The sequence below is a fragment of the Lathyrus oleraceus genome, chromosome 2 (genome assembly GCF_024323335.1).
Source record: "Lathyrus oleraceus cultivar Zhongwan6 chromosome 2, CAAS_Psat_ZW6_1.0, whole genome shotgun sequence".
Lineage (NCBI taxonomy): Eukaryota > Viridiplantae > Streptophyta > Magnoliopsida > Fabales > Fabaceae > Lathyrus > Lathyrus oleraceus.
The window spans coordinates 489802342-489821416 of NC_066580.1; the positions used below are offsets into that span (position 1 = coordinate 489802342).

Here is a 19075-nt window from a genome sequence, read left to right on the forward strand (position 1 = left end):
TTTTTAAAAATTATCTTTTATTTAAAATTATCATTTTGTTGTAACTTGATCACCAATTATGTGGTGACAATTATTTGTAAATAGAAAGTGACGTACTTTATAAGTGTTGTAAACAGAAAGTGATGTGCTTTATGGTTTATGTGAGAATCAATATAATGGGTGATGATTTTGGAAAAGGTTCTTTGAATTTGGTTGATTCAAAATCCATCATAGTTGTTGGTGTTTGGAAATCAAGGAACTGTTGGCTTCTTTGTTGTTGTTAGAAGATTGTAGGAGAAGTCTTGGTTTGAGGCTTATACAAAGAATCTCTCACGGGGTGTAAGGGGACTAAATGTACCCTTAGTTAATAAGAGGAACTAGTATATATCCTTTGTGATCTTTACATTTTTTCATTTAAATGATGCACTTTACTTCATGAGTTCATCAACATATTAGAGGAAAAATAAGAACATAAAAACATCTTTAAAATAACCGAAAAAAGTCTTAAAATCTAATTCACCCCCTCTTATATTGCACTCTGAACTTACAAAATGTTCGGTATGGAAAAGAGAAACCTATATCAACTTCCGTTAGCACTTTGTGTAGTCTAGATAAGGACGAGGGAGGCAAAGTGGTTGAAGAAAACAAATATCGAGGTATAATCGGTTCCCTTATTTACCATACAGTATCTCATCCTGATATAATGCTATATGTCTGTATGTGCATGCTTTTAAGAAAATCCCAATGAATCATAACCCTTTACGATCAAACACGATATTAGGTATCACTAACACACCACTTATGAGTTTATGATACCCAAAAGGGACTGATTATGATTTAGTTGAGTATAATGATTCTGATTTCACTGGTTATAAATTAGATTGGAAAAGTACAAATGATATGTGTCACTTTCTTGGAAACTCACACTTCTAGCATAGTAAGAGACAAGAAAGTGTTGCATTATTGACAATTGAAGCAAAATGTATCGATACCGGGTAGTTGTTGTGTACAAGTTACCTGAAGTAGAATATTGTTTTAATAAAATGCGACAACCCTAACACCATATACCTCACAAAGAATTTAATTCTTCACTCTTGAATGAAACACATTGGTATTAGGCACCATTTTATTAGGGATTATGTTGAAAAAAGTGATTGCATATTGATTTTATGTCTTCATCTAATCAACTGCATACATTTTTACAAAACTCTTTCTAAATATTTTTATAACAAATGGATTCGAAATTTTAAATCAATCACGCATAGAATAATTTGGCCCTCTTGCCCTTATTGAACTACTCTAATAGAGTGTCACCTTTGCTTCTAGTGGTAGATATGAATACTATGAAACGAGGCCACAATGGCCGAACCAGTGAAGACAAAGATACTGGTGTCAACTCCGCCATTGAAGCGAGTAGTAATTTTAGTTGCCATCAACGATATCGATTGTCTTGGGAAATAAGAGGACAAAACAAGGTCATTATCATTACTCTTATTGTGATTAGAGATACTCGAACTACTATTGTAGCACCCAAACATTCCTAGCTTTACAAGCTTCCAATCAATCATGCCATTGCGCTACCTTGAATATGCTAAACAATTATCCCATATTCTTGACCTTTCCTCATGTGTTCTAGGATCTATTAGATCATTATTCTCATCACGTTCTCTAGTAAACACTATCATTCGGTCATGTAAAAGGGAAAAAAGATCAGGGAAGTAGAACTCAATACATGTGATGAATATTTGCTTGAGAAAGTATTGGAGTGATGAACTTGTAAGAGGAAATGTGATTTGTAATGGAAAGAGGAAAAACACTGAAGGAAATGGTGAAAAAAGAAATATCATGGGTCTTTTACTCAAAGGGGGTAATTTTCCTCATAGAACGAGCAGGTATTTGGAGGGTCATCATTGTTGTTGTATGTAGGGTCATAGCCATCATTATTATTGCAGAACATTCAATGGCCCTTATCGCGAGCATGCACATAGGCGAACATCCTAGATCATTTGGTCATTCCCAAGAGAGTTTTCATCATTGCATCATATTAAATACACCGTCAATACCACAATTAAATTGTCGCTCCTATACGAATCACATATTAACTCTTATGAAAAGTCACAACCAAAAATGAAGCCCAACTGCATGCATCATTACACACACTTAAATTACCTCTCCCCTATAAGTGTCGTGTTTGAAGGGCTATGGACTAGAATGTCCACCACTACAAGCCTCATGCTTTATGGATTATGGATTGAGATATTTTGCCTGAATCACTTCACCCTCATATGCCTTTTGTTTGAGGCATTGTGGATTGGGATATCTTGGTTAAAGACCCAAAGGGCTCAAGCCACCAACTCTCAAACATCTAAGTAACATGTGAGTACCTATAACTTGGGTAGTACATGGCGAGCATGTGATCTAGCCCGACCCACTTCCTCTCGTGGGAGGACGTGGTAAATCACACGCTAACTAAGTCGAGTAAGACTCCCTCAAGTGATAACTAAAGTATTCATTAGACCCACCTCAATTTCAACATAATAGGATGATTCACCCTAGTCGTGCTACTAACAAGTCAAACTTGAGAGACGTGTAGTCAATTTTATAGGAGCAAGAAATGATCTTTGTATTGGCTCCTTCATCAGAGTTCTCATATATAAATACTCAGCTAAGCTATTGAATAAATTCATTCACTTTTTACTTGTTAGAACCTTAAGCCTTTTTACGTACTTAATCATAGGTAGAGGTGGCAAACGGTCATGACCATCATGTTTAGGTCCGTTCCACAAAAGCCTGAAAAAAATAGAGCGGGCGGATGTGCATTATTGAGGACGCGAGTCTAAAATCTTGGCGAGTCCCGGAAAAAAATTGAGGGTGAGATAAACACTACACTTTTAAAACTTAAAAATTATAAAAATTTATATTAATATCTACGTCCGGAAAAAAAAACGGATAGAACCGAATGGGCGTACTAGATGACATAAACTCGTTCTTGAAAAGAAAAATAAGTCAAAACGGACATGTCTTAAAGGTTAAATATGTTTTTCCATTCCTATTAATCACATATTGAATAGCATCTCAAATTAAATGTTATTGTCCATACAACTAATTAACACCCACTCTCTCTCATAGAAAGTAAAATAAAACAAAAATAAAACAATCACTCTCTCTTCTTAAGTCCATGTGTCAAAAGAATATATAAAAATTTAAGGGTGTTTATATATAATGGCCGTTAAGGAAATGAATTTTTTCTTTACAAAGAGACACTATGGTAACTAATTGTCTTTTTGAATTTTTAAAACATAGAGAGACCCCTTGCAATTAAAAAACAAAATGAGACAAGCTACATAGAGGCCGGCACCGTACTAGCTAAATTCTTTTCCTTTTTTTTCCAAAGCAAATTAATAATAACTATTCTATAATAATTATTTAAAAAGAAATTATATTTCCATAATAAAAAGAAAATTATTGGAATTTTAATTGGCTTCTTCGAGAAGCACCTTTTAGCTCTTTTTTAAAAAAGCCACGCACTTCATTCATGATGCTAACAAAAAGTTATTTTCATTCACATATCAATTAATTATTTTAAATTATTTATTGTATCTCATTCATCGATGTATTGATGTTGATAATTTTGAGAAAATTGGTGATTGTACATTTCAAATGAAGTTTGAGAAATTTTGGAAAACAATTATGCATGAGCTAATAAGGCAAAGATGGTGAGTTTACAAACTCACAAAAGGCAGCTGAAATTAATTTAAATGGAGAAGAAAATCGTTAGTGAATTTACTACAAGAATCACAAGATTGATTAATCAAGTGAAAGTGTGAGGAGAGATAATCAATGAGCAATATGTGATTGGTAAAATCTTGAGATCGTTGACGTCAAGATTCGATAACGTAGTGGTTACTATCGCAGAGTCCAAGGATCTTTCAACCATGAGCAAAGAAGAGTTGCAAAGTTCTTTTGAGGCTCATGAGCAGAGAATGAAGTAGAGTAATATTGACAAATCAGAGGCTGAAGTTGCTTTGCAAGCTCGTTTTGTTGGAAAATATATGAGGGTGAATGGAAAGTGGTCCATGAGTAGAGGTAGAGGAAAATATCACAACAATGGTGGAACAAACTCTCAAAGTTTCAACAATTCAACGTTCCAAAAGAGTGAAAGCAATTGCAACAAAGGTGGTGGATCAAACAATTACAAAAGTGGCATCAATAGAGGAAGAGGAGAAAGATGGAAAGATGACAAGAGCAACGTCCAATACTATAATTTCTAAAAGTTTGGACATTTTGCTCGCAATGTTCATGCCAACAAGAATGATCCACAAAAAGCTGAAGTAAATTTTGCAAGGCAATAAGATGATGAGATCACAGTGTTAATGGTGATTGCTAAAGCAGAAAATAACACAGGAAAATGCATCCAAAATCGATTAAAATCACTCAAAAACGTGATGGTGACTACACGAGAAGATGCATAATGCAACGATCAATTGTACCTTGACTCCGAGTGTTCAATGCACATGACATGAATGAACAATTGGTTTGTTAAAGTCAATCAAGCATTAAAAAACAAGGTGAAATTCGTGGATAATAGCACACATGCAGCATAGGGGATTGATGATGTCTCAATCAAGAGGAAGATGGTGAGCACTTTTTGATTAAAGATGCGTTGTATATTATGGGAATCAAATATAATCTTTTAAGCATTGATCAATTGCTTGAAAGAAATTACAAGATTCACATGGATAATAAAGTGCTGAAAGTTATGGATGCAAATGGGAGTTTGATCCTAAAAGCTCATATGGCTCAAAATACAACCTTCAAGGTTGAATTAGAAGTAATAAAGCATATGTGTCTTGCAACGGGTGCTAGTATGGAAGAATGGATATGGCACTATAGGCTTGCGCACTTGAATTTCAAGGACTTCAATGTTATGCAGAAAAATAACATGGTTACGAGGTTCCCATTAATCAATATGCCAACTGAAGTATGTGAAGAGTGTGTGCAGGCCAAACAACACTGAGGTAGCTTTAGCAAAGGTGTAGGATGCAGAACCAAGTGTCATCTTGAGGTGGTGCGTTCATATGTTTGTGGACCGATGCAAGTTGACTCAATTGGAGGCAATAGGTAATTTATCACTTTCATTGAATATTTTAGTAGAAAGTTATGAGCTTACTTGATTAAAAGAAAATATGAGGTGCTGGAAGTATTCAAGAAATTCAAATCCATGGTGGAAAGACAAAGTGATCACAAAATAGAAACTCTAAAAACAAATGGTGGAGGTGAGTATGTCTCAAATGATTTGGGGAAATTTTGTGATCAAGAAGGCATTATACAAGAGATAGTGTCACCCTATACTCCTTAATAAAATAGAGTCGGCAAGAGGAAGAATCGATCATTATGAACACGACGAGATGCATGTTAAAAGGGAAGAACTTTCCAAAAGAAATATGGGGAGAAGCGGTATCCATAATTGTATATTTGTTGAATAAGTGTCCAACAAAGAAGCTGAAAAACATTACGCCCGAAGAATCATGGTCCAAATTCAAGCCAAATATGAGTTACTTGATGTTATTTGGTTAGGTTGGATATAGACATGTTTTGGATCAGCTTAAAAAGAAGCTAGATGACTAGGGAGAACAAGTTATACTTGTTGGTTATCTCTCTATCGTAGGCTATAAACTTTATGATGCAGTCAACAAAAGAATCATAATCAACAAGGACATGGTTTTTAATGAATTGGTAGATTGGCAGCATGCTGAAATTAATTCAAATGGTGTTGGAATTGTTCCTATAGTGTTTGAAAAATGAAAAAGATGCAGCCGATGAAGTCCAAGTTGAAGAAAATGAGAAGATCGACGAGGCAAAGAGACATGTCTGCAAGACTACAAGATTTTGAGTTGTTCCCAGATAACGAAGTAAACGATAATGGCAATCTTGTCCATTTTGTGATTATGGATGAATCTGAACTGGTGAAAATGGAGGAGGTCTTAAGTGATCCAAAATGAATATGTGCAATGAAGGAGAAGCCGGAGTCAAATGAGAAAAATAAGACATGGATATTAGTTGATCTACCTCAAGAAAAAAAGTCAATTGATGTAAGATGGGTGTACAAAGTAAAGGAAAATCCCAAGGGTGAAATAATCAAGCATTAGGTTTGATTAATTGCAAAGGGATTTTTGCAAAGATAATGCATATACTTTGAAGAAGTATTTGCATCAGTTGATAGGATTGAAACCATTAGACTGGTTATTGGTATTGCGAATAATAATAATTGGTCAATTTATCAAATGGATGTCAAATCTGTATTTTTAAATGACCCTTTAGAAGAGGATGTGTATATGGCATAACCACCGGCTTTTATTGTGAAAAATTAGGAATTCAAGTTCTAAATATCGAACACGGCATTGTATGAGCTGAAGCAAGCACCAAGAGCTTAGAACAAAAGAATTGATGGGTTTCTAAAGGAGATAGGATTTGATAAATGTGTATCCGAACATGGTGTGTATGTGAAGAAGGATACAAGAAAATGAGTGATCATCATACGTCTTTACATTGATGATTTACACATTACGAGTAGCAATTAAGGTTACATTGCTGAGTTCAAGGTAATTTAGTGAAGGAGTTTGAAACGACCGACCTTGGTCTCTTGACATATTTCCTTGGCATTGAGTTTCACAAGTCCGAAAGGGGACTACTCATGCACCAAAGGAGGTATGCTCTTGAGATATTGAAGAAGTTCAAAATGGAGCAGTGTAATGAGGAAATTAACCATGCAGAGCAAAGACTTCAACTAGCAAAGAATTAAGACGAACAAGATATAAATCAAGCGCATGATAGGAGGTTAATTAAATCATTGCGGTACTTGTACAATACGAGACCGGACTTGGAATTTAGTGTTGGCATAGTGAGTATATTTATGGGGAAGCCAAAGGCATCACACTTGGCAACAGTCAAGAGAAATCTAAGATACGTCAAATGTTCGATTGACTGCGAAATTTTGATTTCCCACAATGGAGAAATGTAGAAGCTGCAAATTGCTCGGTTATACTAACTCAAACTGGTGTATAGATAAATATAATAGAAAATCAATTGTTGAATACATCTTTATGTAAGAAGAAATACCAATCTCTTGGTGTTCTAAGAAGGAACCAATTGTGGCGCTCTCTTCTTGCGATGCGGAGTACATTACAGTATTTATGTGTGTGTGTGTGTGCGTCAAGCTGTATGGTTGGTGAATTTGATGAAGGAGTTGTGCAACGAAGAGTATGAAGCAGTAACATTGATGATAGACAACGTTTCCGCTATAAACCTTGCCAAGAATCGCATTGCACATGAGAGAAGCAAACATATAGAGATGAGATTTCACTACTTGATAGAGCTTGTGAGTGAAGGGAATTTGAAGTTTGGATATTGCAAAAATGAAGACCAAATGGAAGACTTTGAGTACTTGAGTTAAGGCGGTGTGTTAAGAAAATAAAGTAATTCAAGTTAGTGTAACCAATTACAGCAGGAGTGTAACCGATTACCACCCCTTCAGCAGAGTTCAGTATCTTATAGTAACTTCCTGTAATCGGTTACAAGTTTAGTGTAACCGGTTGCCACCCTCCAGTTTTCAATTTTTAGAAGTCGGTAGCTTCTTGTAACCGGTTACAAGTTTAGTATAACCAGTTACCATCCTCCAGTTTTTAACTTTTAGAAGTCAGTAGCTTCCTGTAACCGTTTACAAATTTATTTTCTTATAGTTGGTTAACTATATTATTTTGTATGATTATATAAATATCCATGTTGGGCCAATAATGAAATAACACCATATTTTCACTATAATTTTCTCTATTTCTCTCTATCTCTTCATTATCCATCATTATCTTGTGATTGAGTTTTTCTCCCAAAACATTTCTTAGTCAAATGCAAGTCCTTGAAAACTAGTAACTTTCATCTATCAAAATTTACTTCGAATGAGTTTGAGTCCCTCATTTCACATTATTTCTATAGTGAAATTAGTTTTTTAAAACCAAAATGAATTTTTTTTAATTTATAATATATTTCAAACTCTAATAAATATTAACATATATTAAAAATAAGAATTTAAAATTATTTTAAAAAATCATATATACAATTTTAAATATTTTAAATAATAAATAAAAAAATATATTAACTCTATTTTATATTATTAAAATTAAATATTATAAATTATTATCGGAACATGTTTGAAGACAAATTCGTCCTCTCAAATTTTGAAATCCAAAAAAACTCAAATTCAGTCCTAACAGATTTTTCCATCAATCTCAAGCAAGTTTTGATGGATATTTGCAATCCTAATTATATTTTCATAAATAAAAATAATGTTATTATATTAATTATAATTTGCTTCTCTAAGAAACATCTTTTCACTTTTCTAAAAAGACACGCATTCATATACAAAGTGTGAGAATACAAAATACAAACATTTCTTTAATGTTATCAAGAAGCTATTTTTATTTATTTAGGGTTATAAAGGAAGTTGTCTCTCCTGCATTTTTAGAGTTCTCAAACTAAACTAGATGAAATGCTTTGTTTCTCTCTTTCTTGCATTATTTATAAAAAAAAAACATGCAAATATTTTTTTACCTATATACTTAGTCCATTGAGCCAGCCCTACAATCGATTCAATTAGAGAATCTAAATAAAAAACAAATATTTTTTACTATATAAAATATATGAAGTCTTACATATTGAGGAAGAAGAGACCCAAAAAAAAAGTTGTAATACAGCCAAGTTTCAAGCAAGAAATGGAATTGGGTGGTGCTTTGAGTGTTGATCCCATTCCACTTCTTACTCCTTATAAGATGGGAAAATTCAATCTATCTCATAGGTTTGTACTATAAATACATTTAGTTTTCATGTTTTTTCAATGATGGATCTTTCTCACAATTCTTATAATTTTCAGAGTAGTTTTGGCACCATTGACAAGACAAAGATTCTACCAGAATGCTCCTCAACCACATACTTGTCTATATTACTCTCAAAGAACTTCTCAAGGAGGTTTTCTCATTGCTGAATCTACTGGTGTCTCTGAAACCTCTCTAGGGTACACCATCATGCTTTTACTTTCTCTTTTCTTCACCTCAAACTCTCATGTCTAACTTGCACTAGATAAATAAATTATAATTTCTTAATGCTAATATATATATTATTTTTAATCAATTTTAATCTGAATGGGTTTACATGATCAATTTAAGTAAAATCATTTTATGTCATTTTAGAATAAAAAACATCAAAGGTATGTTTTCTTTAATTTTGGAAGACTTTTTATCTTTATAAAATTTAAAAATAATAAACCTTATTTGTTTAATTACTTAATTTTATAAAATTATTTTTTAAAAATTTAAAAAGTAAAAATGGGTTTTAATTAAAAAGTTAGTATCTAAAATAATAAACCTTATTCAAACAGTTATTTAAAATTAAAAACATTTTAATTAAAAAGTTAATATCTAAAATATCTAAAATAATAAACATTTTAATTAAAAATTTAATATCTAAAATATCTAAAATTTAAAAATAATAAACCTTATTTGAAAATTAAAAAGTTAAAATGGGTTTTAATTGCTTTACTTTTTTACTTTTTAAAATTAAAAAGGGAAAATATGAAAAAAAATGATACAAATTTTATTAATAACATATTTATAATATTGACAAAATTCAAAATAGTTTTTGAAAAATAAAATTGACAATTTTTTTTAAAGTAAATATCTAAAATAAATTTAAAAACTAAAAAACAAAACTTATTCAAACAAATCATAAATATGTTTTTAGTTATACATTAACAAAAAAATTAATTTAAATAGACCGACTTTCCCTAAAAGTGAAATAAATGAAAAATAATTTATTTTTTAAATATATTTACTGAGTTGGATATTTACATAAAAATAAAAGTAATTTTTATCTTTGAATGCATTTAAATATAATGAATATTGTAAAGACTACTTACAATTTAAATACATTTGTAGGAATTAAAACAAAACCCAATTGTAAAAAATAAAAAAAGTGATACATTTATAAAGATGCGGTTTTTTTTTGCATAGATTAAAAATAAATTATTTATAAGGACTAAATGAATACTTAAAGAAAAATTAAAGATCCAACTAAATATTTGATACTAATATTTTTTTTAATGGTAAAATAATATATTAATGGTAAAGTTTAATTACTATTTTGTTCATCCTATTTTATCTGATTTATAAAATTGACCTCCCTATTTAAAATTTAAACAATCTTGATGCATCTCTTATATTTTTGCATTTAAAATTAACAATGATTTTATTTTTTTAAGTAACAAGTTTCTTGTGAAACATTATAAATCATTGTATATAGACTTTTGTGAAATTTTATAAATAAAAGTATAAGTTAAAAAATAATATCTCATCGATTTTCTATGAAAACATGTAGATGGATGATCAAAATTATTTGAATTTAAAATAGAGTGATTAATTTCGTGAATCAGGTAAACTTGATGGACCAAAACTATAATTTAGTCTAATAATAAAAACCACATAAATATGAATAATCTCAAAGCACAAAAAGTGCCTAGAGGACTACCAAGTATACAGCTAAAGAACCGACAAAAAGAAAACCACTAACCAACAAAACAACAAACCAAACCTACACTACTACAAAATACACATTTCACCAAACCTACACTACTACAAAATACACATTTCACCATGGTTGGGAGACGATTTTCACCACTTATGGTGGACTGTGGTAAAGAAATGTGTAGTTATGTGCCATTTTTACTATCATGGACTACTAGTTGTGGTAAAAACATAAAATGTTAGCGTGAACAGTAGTAAAAGATTGATGTTAGGGGGTTCGATACCCAACACCTGGATTTTTGCAGATTTCAAAAATAAAAAAATGACAAATTAAAAATCAATAATATGACAAATTAAGTTATATTAGAATAATAAGTTACCCTAATCAATGATGTGTGAGTTTCATACAACTCATTATCCACATTATGCCCTTTACCTATTAGAAAGTATTTCAATGATTCTCATTATTCTGCTAGCACATCATTCACCTCTAGTTTATTTTGCAAAATATTTAAAGCTAGTAAAACATTGATAAGTGTAAGTTATTTTTAATATAACTAAATATCTCATATTATAATGTACAATATATATCATTAAAAATAACAAAAACATCAACAATAACACAAACATTTACAACTTACATCAACAAAAACATCAACAATACAACAATCACAATAACTTACTTTAAACGACAACATACAATTTTTATCAACAAAAACAAAATCATCAACAACATACAACTTATATCAACAACAATAACAACATAATCAACAACAACATAGCTTAACAACAACCTACCATAACAACAACATAGCTCAACAAAAATATTAACATATCCCAACAAAAACATATGGCTCAACAAAAACATTAACATATCTCAACAACATACAACTTTTATCAACAACAACATATAACTTTTATCAAAAACAACATCCCTTAACAATAACATACAACATAACTCATCAAAAATATAAAATATTCCAACAAAAACATCATAAATATCACAAGTCATAATAGAAAAGTTGGAAACGCCCCACGTACCTAAAATGTTAAGAGGAAGTGAAAGAAATGAGTTTCATGCAACACCTTTCCTTGATCCATAAGAGTTGAAGATAATATGTTGGAGTTTTCTGAAGAAATAATATGCAATTGTTTATGGATATTAGGATAAGGCATGATAGAGATGTTGGATTTTTATTTTATGAGAGAGACGGTTGTTCTGTCTTGAACAAGAGAATTTTTGCTTATATGTAGGTTATACTTATCACCACGGTTGATAAAACGACCGTGATAAAATATAGGTACATTTCAAAATGGTTTCTATTTTAGACTATGGTGAACGATATTTTAATTTTAATATAAATATAAGATTATAAGTGACACGCCCATTTTGTAACTAAAAAAGGAAAATTATTTGTGTTGGGATTCAAAGTTTGTCCTCCAGGTAGTTTTCACTACGGTTGATATTTTTGACCGTGGTGAATTGTCTTTTAGTAAATGAAAAAAAAAACTAAAAATGAGTTATTAATATGGTTGACTAAATGATTGTAGTAAGATGATGTTACGAAATGCATATTTTGTAGTAGTGATAATATGGAAGGAAAAACACCCTCAAGCAACTAAAGATTGACCACATATGATCAGGTTAAAACTCATATCGCTAGAACCACCATCAACAGATCAAAATCCAAAAAGAGAATAACAAAACCACATACTAGAATCTATCTCAGAATTAAGGCAAACACTCAATCCTCTATTAGTTTAGGTAGATGATATGGTTCTGAAGTCAGTCAGAGTATGTGCGTGATTTTACCCTTGATGAATCTAAAAACCATTTTGATGCCAAAAAATACTCTTTTCATCCACCTCTTTTAATTTTTTTGTAAAACCATTAAAATTGACATCACTACGGGCTCTCCAAATGGTCAGACTACAGTGTGTCAGATCATAACAAAACCACCTCTAGACTTGACTCTACCACCTAAAGAAAGGAAAGACTAAAAAAACATATGGTCACTAGGAAGAACCACTTGTCAATCCAACCACAAGAAGATCATATACCACACAAACATTAATAACTCGCAAGTAATAAATTAGTGGTTACTAAATTCGTTAAATCCCCGAAAAAGGGACTAGAGATCCTACTAAGATTAGTAATCACCCATTCTACTTTTATACAAGTCCTCTCTAGAAGGGAATTTATCCTAAAAAATGTGTCAGGAGAAGACCAACACTTTAGAAGGAGCCCAATTATCCTAGATAAGGGGAATGGTCAAATTACAATCCTAAGAAACATGAAGGAATAAAAAAAATTGAACATGATAGATAGAGGCAACATAGAAAAAAACCTTTCTTGTATGCTTCCAGATCCACTTATCTCTCTCCTGAGAGAGAATAACATCTCAAATCATATTAAGAAGATTTTCAAAAACATGTTTCTCTATAAGAAGAAAAAAATGTATTCTCCACCTGAGATCCCAAAGAATGTCCATGTTATCCACCCTACTAATCTCTCTCACCAACCCATCTAGTTGATAGGAGTTATGAAACATACCATGGAACTTGAACTTTAGGGGCATGAGTCCTAACTAAGGGTCGTTCCAGAAGAAAGTATAAAGGTCTGATCATACTTTTTTAAGGATATCATCAACAAACCAAATAGAGGGGTCATTCTCTTTGGACTCAAGAAGAGACACATATTTCCACCAAATTAAAGTAGATCAAAATCCCAATGTCTTTCCGTCTCGAAATGCAAAAACAAATGAAGCACCATACCTAACTATAAGAATATCATACCACATACTTGGATCACCTATAAGCAACCTTCATTTCCATTTAGTTAAAATGGCTAGATTAACTAGTCTGAGATCTATAATTGTTAACTCCCCTTTTCTCTTAGGCTTACAAATATTATTTCATTTAAGTTAGAAAATCTTAGATTTTCCTTTCATATTAACCATATAACAGTTCTCTTAAGGAAATTAACTTGAAGCCCCGAAGCTAGCTCAAAACCTCTTAGTATCGCCTTAGTACTCCGTAGATTTCTATAGTAAGATATGCCACAGGGAGTGTATCATCTGCATATTTAAGAGGAGATGCCACCAAACTAGACGATCCCACCTTAAAATCAGAGTAAACACCAATCATCTTATCCATAGTAACTAAGTCACTAAGCCCTTCAGCCACAAGTGGAAAAAAGAAAGGAGGTAATGGTTTTCCTTGCTTCGAGCCCCTTTGGATGCTAATCTCTTGAGTTTGACACCTATTAACCATCATTGCAAGGTTATTAGAGAACACACAAGCTCTCATCTAAGTCTTAAACTTCTCATTAAAATTAAACCTAATAAGCATATAATCTAGAAAACTCCAACTAATTGAATCATACACTTTCTAAAAATCAACCTTAAAAATAAGACAAGATTTCTTAGATATTCTATCACCTCATCGGCAACCATCACTCCATCAATGAACATTCTCACTTTAAAAAAAGTCAATTGAATAGGGGAAATGAATTTATCCATCACCAGTCCAAATCTAGTGGCCAACAATTTATCCACTAGTTTATACAAAGATCTCACTAAAGAAATCGACCTAAATTTATCCAAATGAGAGGGAGATTTAACCTTGGAGATCAAAGTCACAAAGCAAGATGCATTATTAGGTAGAGATGCAAACCAATGAAGTTGGTCAAACACAATCCCCAAATCATCTATAACGAGATTCCAAAACTTTTTCAAGAAGGTGAAATTGAACTCATCTGAACCTGAATTTTTGTTATCATTACATTGAGACATAACATTATCTAACTCTTGAAGACCAAAGGGAGTTGTCAAAACAATATTATTATCTTTTGAAATAGAATGGAACACAACACCATGTAGACATGGTTTATCAACATTTGGTTCCCTAAAAATATCATAGAAATGTTTAACAACCTCTTGTTTGATTTCACACACCTTCAATCAAACATTCTCCAACATTCAGGACTAAGATAGCATTGTGTCAAACTCTACTTTTGAAGAAGCATGAAAATAATCAAAGTTAGTGTCGTCTTCCCTAAGATACTTAGACCTTAAACTTTGAAACAATCGAGAATCTTTAATCCTTAACAAATACCACATATTCGTAATCATTCTAGTCCTAGTCTCAATCTCCTCAATAAATAAGATCCTAAGATCTGTCAAAGAATCTACATTTCTTACCACCTCTTTTACACTGTCAATCTGAGAATCAAGGTTATTAAACATTTATTTATTCCAAATTTTAAAAATCAATTTGAGAGCTTTAACTTCTCTTACAAAACAAAAACCTTCCACTCATATATCTTACTACCAATCCAGATCGAATGAATTAGTTCATGAAAGTTACTGTGATTGATATTACATAAAAATATATTTATATGATTATGATGTGACTTTGAAGGTATCCAAACACACCAGGCATTTGGAGAAAAGATCAAGTGGAAACTTGGAAACCTATTGTGGATGCTGTTCATTCCAAAGATGGTATTTTCTTTTGTCAGATTTGGCATTGTGGAAGGGCTTCCAATTCAGGTATTCATTTCATTTCATGGACTTTGTTTCTCATCATTATACCAAAAAATCTACTAACTCATTTTTATTTGCATTTGGGTCAAATAAATCTTAACATGTTTATGCAGAATGAAAAACATAAATGGAGAAGTTTTGTTGGTTCAAACACGTTCCAATGTTGTTATTAAACTTTATAAATATAAATTTATGCCCAGATATCTTGAACAGGTTGTCAATCAAATGGCCAGGGACCAATATCTTCTACTAACAAGTCACTCAAACCACAAACTCGAAGCAATGGCATCGATATAGCAAAGTTCGCGCCACCAAGACGGCTAAGGACTGATGAAATCCCTCGCATCGTCAATGATTTTAGACTTGCTGCAAGGAATGCTATTCAAGCTGGTAACTATTTCACTGGTTTTTTTGTATAGAATTGTTCAATCATGATACAATGTTTTTGAAAACTAGAATGTTTGTAAATTGTAGGTTTTGACGGGGTTGAGATCCATGGAGCTCATGGCTACTTAATTGAGCAGTTTATGAAAGATAAAGTGAATGACAGAACTGATAAGTACGGTGGAACCATCGAGAATCGCTGTCGATTCGCTTTGGAAATCGTTGAAGCTGTTGTGGATGAGATTGGTGCAGATAGAGTTGGAATCAGATTATCGCCTTTCGCAGAATATGGAGAATGTGGAGATTCAAATCCTGAATTACTAGGAGTTTATATGGTTAATGCCCTCAACAGATTCAATATTCTTTACTGTCACGTAGTGGAACCAAGAATGAAGACTATTACTGGAAAAGTCGAATGTCCTCGAAGCCTGCTACCAATGAGAAAGGCCTTCAATGGTACTTTTATAGTCGCGGGAGGGTACTCGCGACAAGACGGGAACGATGCTATAGCTGAGAATAGAGCGGATCTTGTTGCTTATGGTCGTTTGTTCATAGCAAATCCGGATTTACCGAAGAGATTCGCGCTCAATGCACCTCTCAGTCAGTATGATCGCGAGACGTTCTATACATCCGATCCGGTTCTTGGTTATACAGATTATCCATTTCTTGGTTAAACTATAGTTTTGGTCATTAGTTAAGATTTTGAATTTTGGAGTGTTCTATATGCTTTGGAGTTTATGAGTTTCTCCAAGACTTGAATTGCTGCTTTTATTCTATTTGATGATATGGAATTCTGATATGTTTCAATTGCCTCTAAATTTCTTTGAGCAAACTTCATCATTCTTTATTTCGTTATTTTCAATCTTTTCAATTTATGCATCCTTATTACACTAATGAAAAACATGTTTTTCCAAATTTAATGTCAAGCATATGAATCTTCACACTAATTATGAATTATGAGAGTATTGCATAATTTTCTGATTGTAATGGACCAACCGGTCACCTCTTCGAACAGTCTCTCAAGTCATGTCGTCTCAGGTCCACCAAACTAGGTTGAGGGGCTACCGTTCCAACCTAGATATAGACCCGAGAAAAATGGCCCTAGAGAATAATGGACTTTATCGAAAATAATACAGTCCAATTGATTAGTCAGTAGGGATTGTGAGATTAAAGGCAACGAAGAATAAAGATCTAAAGTGGAAAGGTTGTAAAAGCGAATTAACATATTAAGTTATGCTCTAATAATACACTTGATATCCCTGGTACAATCATATGAAAACGGTTGGATGACACATGCTCGATGGGAAAGTTCTAGATTCTTGAAAACCCTGGAGTCTACATATAAAAAGGGTAAAGGATCGTCATCAAAGTACACACTCTAAAAAAACCTTTAAAACGTTGTCATGTGTTATTCAAATCACTGAATGGAACTTCGAAATGTATACAGGTACCATCCCTCCTTTTTCCTATTCGACAGAAAGGTCTGAGCCTATAAAATATTCCTGGAAGCTGCTACCTTATTGGATCAAAATATGTCGTCAAGATATTGTGTGTGTGTGCACATCTGCTAACGAATTCATCCTTGAATGACGAGAGTCTCTCCTCCAGACTATACAAGGGGTTGTAATCCCTCTTAAGTGATTGCTTCAGACGCCCCGCGTCTTCAAATTGGGCGAGAGTCTCAGTAGCCATTTCCTAGGTAAGCGCCTTCACGGCTTCCCACTTTTCCCTCACCCACCTTATTATCGTTCCTCCTTCACAAATTCTCATATTCACATGGATCACCATGGACAGTATTCCTCGCATGGTTCGAGAATACTTATCCCTTTGTGCTTTCCCATTAAAAGGCATTGGGCTCCTAGTAGATCAGATAGTCTGGTAGGAGACATGTCAAGGAGCAACTGATAGTCACTTGGAAAATTCTCAGAGAAGGAGAAGTGGAAATCAGAAAACTCCACCGCATTATAGGCAAGGTTGTTTCATGAAAAAAGTTTTGGAGGGACATATTCATCTCCTGCTGTCTCCTCCCCTTGACCTATTTCACGACTTCTAGATGGTCCAGAGGAAACCTCCTTCCTCCGTGGAACCTTTACAAAACATGCCTCACCAGTTCGGAAAGTCTCGTATGGCTTTGCTCGGCCGTCACTTTTCACATCTTGCAGAAGGGATGAAGGCAGTCTCGCACGCTGTTATGAGATTTGTATTTTCACTAAGCGCTTTATTCTCTTGCCAATGAGGGCTTCTGCCATGTCCCATGCGCAAAAACATGTTGTTAAAACACAAAAATAATAAAACAAGATTGGGTCAAAAAAGGTATTTCTTCATACCTAAGTACGCATTCACCTCATCCCCGTCTTCATGGTCCTAAGTAATAAGGATAATGGATTCCAGAGAACAGAAACATGTCAAAATCTATATCATTTTGCAATCAATGGGAAAAGAACACTTGAGTCCACCCTTTAGGTAATTCGTGGATACAATGTCCATGATAGAGGGAAAAAGGGGTCACCCTTCTCCCCGACAACAACTGGAGAAGTATCGCCTCGTCCTCTTACACCCACAAACTTGTCCTTTCATTCCTCATAAAGGTTTACGAAGGGCTTTAACAATCATCAGTCGGCCAAAGGGTGCAACGTCACCCAACCGTTGTTGGGGAGAATCTCCTTCCTAAAGAAATAAAGTAACCCCCCCACAACATAAGACACGTCCAAGTTGCAACAAACTATCTAAAAAGTCCTAAGTATGCCCCTACACGTTTGAGGTAATCTAAGAAGGCGCGACGTTGATTGTAGTAAAAAAAATCCGCTTTGAAAGAAGTTAACAAAATCAAAACCCTCATCTCATGAATAATGGAAGGTGGACGTAAAGATAGGGAGCATATCTTACCGGAAGTTTCCATGTTGGCCCTCTTTCCCTTTGAACAGGGTTCCATAATCACATCATCCCCACGTCCTGTGCTGAAAAATATAATACCATGACGAAACCTTTTGATCGCATCCGCAGTAGAATATAGGGATACAATGTATTAAACATGGATAAGTTTAGCCTTTCTTTCCCATGGTCTCTTGGGAAAAGATAAAAGTAAGAGAAGATGTTCTCACCCTGAGAAAAAGAGTGAGCTCTTCATTTTTCCCATTCGTGCCCCAGATTTGTATATTTTTTTGGAAAAGCAGAAATGGGAAAGGGTTTTCCCCAAAACTATATATGGGAAACCCAATGACACAAGCCACACATTCAACCAATTAGGTAACCACCACAAGAAGAAGGAATATCCCAATACCTGAAAGACGTGTGTAAGCAAAAGAAGGATAATCTGGTTTTCTCCAAAAATATCATCATGTAGTGCATTAAATGTCACACATGCTCTTTTTCCACTAAAACACTCATTTTTCAATAGTGATTGACGATTAGACATCTCGGGTTCTAATCGAAAGAAATAGAGAATATCCATCTATCGTCCAATGATCCAAGAGGCATTCGTATAAAAATAAGTGGTTACTTTCAACTGAGTGACTCGCCCCTTAAATAAATATTTGTCTTTAACTAAGGAACTCGCCCCTTTATAAATTGTCATAATTAGCTATGGGACTGATAAAT

The 19075-nt window shown here is 33.3% G+C and overlaps 1 protein-coding gene and 1 long non-coding RNA gene across 2 annotated transcripts; one reads left to right on the forward strand and one right to left on the reverse strand.

Moving 5' to 3' along the window:
• The first annotated feature begins 8661 nt into the window (after nucleotides 1–8661).
• On the forward strand, nucleotides 8662–16152 carry LOC127121590 (putative 12-oxophytodienoate reductase 11). Its single transcript, XM_051052051.1, has 5 exons — nucleotides 8662–8827; nucleotides 8903–9043; nucleotides 14970–15100; nucleotides 15308–15484; nucleotides 15569–16152. The coding sequence occupies exons 1-5, from the start codon at nucleotides 8673–8675 to the stop codon at nucleotides 16150–16152; spliced, it is 1188 nt and encodes a 395-aa protein (XP_050908008.1). The 5' UTR covers nucleotides 8662–8672.
• Nucleotides 16153–16683: 531 nt separating this feature from the next.
• LOC127120874 (uncharacterized) lies at nucleotides 16684–18764 on the reverse strand. The gene is made up of 2 exons (XR_007803273.1): nucleotides 17806–18764; nucleotides 16684–17720 (listed from the first exon to the last, which is right to left on the reverse strand). It is a non-coding gene; the product is annotated as an uncharacterized LOC127120874 (long non-coding RNA).
• Nucleotides 18765–19075: the final 311 nt, after the last annotated feature.

Coding starts and splice junctions, on each gene's coding strand:
- LOC127121590 (XM_051052051.1), top strand. CDS start 8,673: ATGAAGTCTTACATATTGAGGAAGAAGAGACCCAAAAAAAAAGTTGTA. Junction 15,101..15,307: donor TGGAAGGGCTTCCAATTCAG/GTATTCATTTCA, acceptor TATCTTGAACAG/GTTGTCAATCAAATGGCCAG. Junction 15,485..15,568: donor AAGGAATGCTATTCAAGCTG/GTAACTATTTCA, acceptor TGTAAATTGTAG/GTTTTGACGGGGTTGAGATC.